We start from the raw sequence: 6085 nt of genomic DNA, 5'->3' as shown, positions 1-6085 counted from the left end.
ATTGACCCCCTTCTTCAATTAGATATTTCGGATGCGGGATGAACTCCTACCACCAGATCGTATGCGAGCAATTCAAGAGGAATTGGCGGCATTCTTTCTTGACCACGTGATCGATAAAGACGGAGAATACAATGTGGACCCTGAGTTCATACACAATTAGGAGATTATATTGTAAGAGATAATTATATTGTATATATGTAGAGCTTGTTGTTCGACCAATCTCCCAGAGAAGGAGAGGTGGTCGATACCACTTCTCTCTGTATGCACATGTTCAAGACGATCTTCTGTTTCCTTCATTTGCTTAGCGTGTCTAGTCCTGTCTATACGTATAGTTTATAGCGTCGACCAAGCACGGAGATAAGAGAGGACACTTCTCTCTATTAATTAGCTAGCTAACACAATATATGAAACACCTAAATTAACCCCCCAAAACCCCAACCCCCACCCCTCCATTTCAAAAAAACGAAAACCCCAGCCCGAAATGCTGACGCGTGGATGCCTATTGGTCCAAGTTGGTGCCACCAACCGGGACCAAAGGGCCTCCTGCCTGGACTCGCCGCACCGGTCACGTGGAGGCCCATCTATCCCTGTTTGTATAAGAACCGGGACTAAAGGTCTAGGGCATTAGTAACGACACTTTAGTCCCGGTTCAACAACCGGGACAAATGGCCCTTAGGAACCGGAACAATAGGTCTTTTTTCTACTAGTGCTACAGCGGCGGCGCCTCCGGAGTCGCTAGAAACGACCCGGTAGGCTAGCGGGTAGGGTGTACGAGGCAACAATAATCATATACCACTGTTTTGCTAACCATTCAACCAGATGTTAGTTCGTGTGGGCTTTATTTTTGGCGTGTGCAAGACGTGTAACTATGAAATAAATTAATACTATGTTCCCCGGTAGATGCAGGCGAGGGGACTTCATCCTTTCTGGAAAAAAGTGTTTTCCAATATATTGCAACTAGTAGTTTGGTCTTAGTAAACTTCTGACATCTGACTTCACGTTTTTTCTTTGGGGGAGAAACTTTCAATATATTCATCATCTATCATGGCAGTGTAGCGAAACCAGAAGTAACAAAAAATCCAACTAGGTTTGTGGACCACCTAGCGACACGTACATGCACTGATATATTTGTTGGTCCATGTGGTTATGCAAAATTATATATTTTTGTATTACATGAAAATAATATATTATATTCATGATTATCTACCCATGTCCCACTTGCACCGTTTCTAGAGCCCTATCATTGTCAGTTGTGACTTGGACGTTGGAACGGTGAGTTCCGTTCGGACGAACAGTGAGACGGAAAATCTTGAAGCGAGCTGTGTATTCTTCCACTCACGTGTTCTTGACTTTCACCTCAAAAAAAGACGTGTTTTTGACCTCCGGTTTTTCCGGGTCTGGTTATGTACAAAATTGAAGGCTCTGTGTTTTTCAGAAAAGTCACGTGCATACAACTTTATCACTATGAGCTGTGACTTGGACGTGCGAATGGTGACTTGCGTTCGGTCAAAGTGAGCCAGAAATCTTCGAGCGAGTTGTATATTCTTCCACTCATGTGTTTTTGACTACTGATGTTTTTTCTTGTCTAGTTACGTGGAAGATTAACGGTTCTGTTTATTTTCTTTAACTGGTTATGTGTTTTTTCTCGCAGCGCTTGACTAATGCGTGGTTGGGCCCGGTCACCAAAAAAAATCCGTGGTTGGCCCAGTGTCTCTTTCCGTCATTTTCCATGCATCTAAAGAAAAGTAAATTAGTTCTTGTTTTTCCTCTTCTATGTTCTTGCATGACCGTAGGAACTATAATTTTGAGGCTCACAATTACTTGTAATTTAGGTACCGATAGACATGTTTGGTTGGGTAATCCTGATGACTCTAACCTTGTACCTATGAACATTATTTTGAAATCAATAAAATCGGTGAGGTTACCAAAAAAATCTAAGGAAAAGTAAGGAATGGGTGTTAAATACTGCAATCCGTGCCATTTAGAAAACTTGAACCCATGTTGGATATGATATATTTTATTTTGATATTCATGCACCTGTCACATGCACATGTTTGGTCTACCAAGGAAGAGTTGTTGCTCAATGGGACCACTCCCGCTGGTAACCCAAACGAGACCCGCCGGCCTTGACGGCCTTGCTGGCCTTCTCGGCCTTGCCGGTCCTTTCGACCCCGCCGGCCTCATCCACCTTGAGCTGAAAAAGCCTCTGGCAAAGATGAGCATGCTGCAGCACCGTGAAATTGTGTTTCAGGCCGGGGCGGAGCCTCATGACGTCGGCCGCGTTCCTGAAGTTATGAAGTAATATTTAAAATTATATGTACTACTTAATCTCTACACTCAATTATGATTTTAGCTCCATATGATTGTAAAGAACTTCATATAATCATAAAATTATTTATGACTTTAAGTAAAGTGTATCTGTACTTCTGTAGATGGATGATTGTAAACTTGTGGACAAATCAGTAGTCCCGAGTTTACACTAAGTTTCCTCTCATGTTTTGACGTATGGTTCCTCTTTGTCCTATATGTGGAAGATACTCCCTCTATGGTTGAATGGTCATATGTATGTGAAATCTTCCATGTTCTCCGTTCAAACTTGTGGAATTTGCAATATGTATGTGGAATCTTCTGAAGTATACCGTTGAAACTTGTGGATTTGTTCGCTGTTCTCTTGTATGGAGCTTATCACTGTAGAGTTGGTTGAAAAATCAGAGAAGAGCGAACAGCTTGCCGGCTTACAAATAGGCCAAATGCGTGTCCTGGCTGAGCCACCCACAGCCTTGTGCTCCTAGTAGGAAATTAAGAAATAAAGATGGCTTCTTCTATCACTAGCAGCGGCAGCAAGACTCTGCGTGTCCTGCTATTGCCCCACTTTGCGACTGGCCACATCCACCCCTTCACCGAGCTTGCCGTTAGCCTCGCCGCGTCGTCTAGCCCAAACGCCACCGTAGAAGCCATCATCGCAGTCACGCCGGCGAACGTTCCGATCGTCCAGTCCTTGCTGGAGCGCCATAGCGCAGCAACTGTCAAGATAGTTACCTATCCGTTCCCAACGGTGGAGGGCCTGCCCAAGGGTGTCGAGAACCTTGGGAAGGTGGTCACTCAGGCGGATTCTATGCGCATCAACATCGCCGCCTCGACCGAATCCCTGATGCGCCCCGCGCACGAGACGCTCGTCCGGGCGCAGTCTCCAGACGCCATCATCACCGACTTGCTCTTCACCTGGAGCGCCGACATCGCCGACGAGCTCGGCGTGCCATGTGTCACATTCCATGTCACCGGCGCCTTCTCGATGCTCGCCATGCGCCACCTCATGATGGAGGACGCCGCGATCGACGGAGATGACACGGTGACGGCCCCTCCGTTCCCGACCCCTCAGATACGGGTCCCGAGGACCGAGCTGCCCGACTTATCGATATTTCGATACGTCTTCGGCAAGGTTCATTCCATGCAAGCTGCCTGCTTCGGCCTCGCCGTCAACACATTCTCAGGCCTGGAGCAGCAGTACTGCGACATGTACACGGGCCAAGGGTACGTCCAGCGCTCCTACTTTGTAGGGCCGCAACTGCAATCCTCTGAGAGCCCCACAGATGACTCAAAGTCACAGTACATCGGTTGGCTTGACACAAAGTCGGACCATTCGGTCGTGTACGTGTCCTTTGGCTCGTGCGCCCTAGTATCACATGCTCAGCTGGACCAACTTGCTCTTGGGTTGGAGGCCTCGGGGAAGCCGTTTTTGTGGGCGGTCAGGGCGGCCGAGAAGTGGACTCCACCCAAAGGGTGGGAGAAGGGTGTCGAGGACCGGGGGTTCATCATCAGATCCTGGGCTCAAACAACTGCCATACTTGCGCACCCCGCAGTGGGCGCGTTTCTGACGCACTGTGGGTGGAACTCCATCCTAGAGGCAGTGGCCGCAGGCGTGCCTATGCTCACATGGCCAAAGTTTCATGACCAATTCGTCAACGAGAGGCTAATCAATGATGTGCTAGGAATTGGGCACCGACTGTGGCCGCAAGGCGCTGGCTTACGGAGCGAGGATTACGAAAAACATGAGCTGATCCCGGCCGACGATGTGGCCCGGGCATTGCTCACATTCATGCATCCTGGAGGACCTGGGGACGTTATGAGGACCAGGGTAATGGACCTCGCCACAAAGTCTCATGGCGCCCTCGCAGAAGGAGGCTCCTCGCAGCAAGATTTGCACCGCCTCGTCAACGATCTCATGGCAGCAAAGGAGGGGCGGAACTAGCTAGCTTGCTAGCTGCCGTGCATGAGTTAATCGAACTCATCGCACCAAAGTAAATCATTCCTGTTGCAATGCACGACGTATGTATGTTTCCGTGTAGTATTTGTTTTGACATTCAGTCTTTTGTACTTGTCTGTTTTTTCTTCAATAAATAAAATAAAATCTCTTCAGCCCTGTATTGCAAATTTGTGGGCCTGTCCACGTGTACTCTTGCAGCTAGCTACATGACACATTCTGTGCAGTGCTGAGAGAATTGGTTACACTATATTTCAATGAAATTCGACTGCATTTGGCTTAATATACGAGAAATAATATTGAAAAAATATATTCTTTGATATATTTATCTAATTATTGAGGTGGACCTTTTTGTTTGCATGTTAAGGTGTTTTTCTTTTAATGTTGTGGTGACATGTGTGCATGTTAACCGAAATAGAATGGCGAAGACCTATTTATTATTTATTCAATAGGATACCCTTACAAATTTGCATGGTAAGGTGAATCTTCCTTATTGACGGGGGAGGTCGGCTTGTAGCTGTGCAGCTGTGGTGATTGGGTGGTGGATCCAGGGATCTACCATCCAGATCTGGCTCGAACCCAGGTGGAGGTGGGATTAATTAGCCCATCCCACTTAATTTGCTTTAGTGGGCTCCCATTGGAAAGGTAAAATGATAATCGGGCTAGCCCACTTATCCCATCCGGAGCCCACCTTACCCCTATAGCTAGAAAACCGCAAGTTTGGGTGATGCCGCAGCGTGCTCTCGGTGCCGCAAGTCTGCCCGTTGACCCTGTCTTCCCCTCCACGCACAGGACCAAGATCGAGCCTTGAGAAGCCCATCAAGGCCCAGCCGCACCGCCGCCCGCCGCCAGCTCCTACCCGAGCCACCTCCCCGCCCCGAGCAGCTCCTTCTCCCGTCGCCCGAGTCCCAACACCTTGTGCCGGACCTCCGGCCGGTGAGCCGCCGGAGGCCACCGTCGCCGCCGCCATAGATGAGCGCCGCCCTCTGCCCCATGCTCCTTCCATTTTCCTTTTCCACCCACCTCTCATCTCCCTCCCCTCCCTCTCATGCAGGACCTCCATGGCCGCCCGAAGAAGCTCGCCGGCGCGCCACAAAACCTCCCCAATCCGCTGGAAATGGATAGATCCGGGAGGCCCCGTCGCGGTTCCACCATGACAGACTTCAACGGCGTCGAGCTCCAAGGCACCGATGGCTCTGCATGTGTTTTGAGACGTTACGCATACCTCAGTTAACTTCTCTACTTTATTAAGTGGGAATCCCACTTATTTCCACTTAATTTGTGTTAGTTTTGGTGGGATGCCCACTTTTTCAACATCAAACTGTACTGGGACGAGGTGGATTGTTGGTGGGACTCCCACGTACAGTCCCACTTGTAGCTTGATCTCCGCTCATGACGACCTAGTCTTCACCGGCAGCGGCGTTCACGGTCCTGCCAGTGCCATAGTCCTCCTGGCACGGTGACATTGCTGCTGCTCCGCATCTTCCTACCGACAGTATCTTCCCACACCGCTATCATCTGCCTCAAAACAGCATGACATGCGCTTCCATGCTCTATGTGCTCAGCTGCGGGCTCATTTGGCCTTCGAGTACGAGCGGAGCGGCAACGCCGTGTCTGTGTACCAGGGACAGGGCGACGCATGGAGAAGATGCGGCTGGGTGGGGAGCGACGAGGCAATGTAGGAGAGGGGCTTGTCCTGGATTCAACAAAGGATCCGCCTGCAGCGACAGCGCCGGAAACGAGATTTTGTTTATTTTTAGGTTTAGGATAAGAATGGAAGGGGGGCTCCTATTTAGCAACCTACACACAGTATAGGGAACAAAC

General features: G+C 49.1%; 1 protein-coding gene across 1 annotated transcript; it reads left to right on the top strand.

Moving 5' to 3' along the window:
* Positions 1-2776: 2776 nt before the first annotated feature.
* On the top strand, positions 2777-4497 carry LOC119361807 (UDP-glucose flavonoid 3-O-glucosyltransferase 7-like). The gene has a single exon (XM_037626954.1). The coding sequence runs from the start codon at positions 2813-2815 to the stop codon at positions 4247-4249; it is 1437 nt and encodes a 478-aa protein (XP_037482851.1). The 5' UTR covers positions 2777-2812; the 3' UTR covers positions 4250-4497.
* The last annotated feature ends 1588 nt before the right edge of the window (positions 4498-6085 follow it).

This window comes from Triticum dicoccoides, chromosome 2B (assembly GCF_002162155.2).
Source record: "Triticum dicoccoides isolate Atlit2015 ecotype Zavitan chromosome 2B, WEW_v2.0, whole genome shotgun sequence".
NCBI lineage: Eukaryota > Viridiplantae > Streptophyta > Magnoliopsida > Poales > Poaceae > Triticum > Triticum dicoccoides.
Note: the sequence above shows the minus strand (reverse complement) of the source record. Positions and strands in the feature narration are given on the sequence as shown.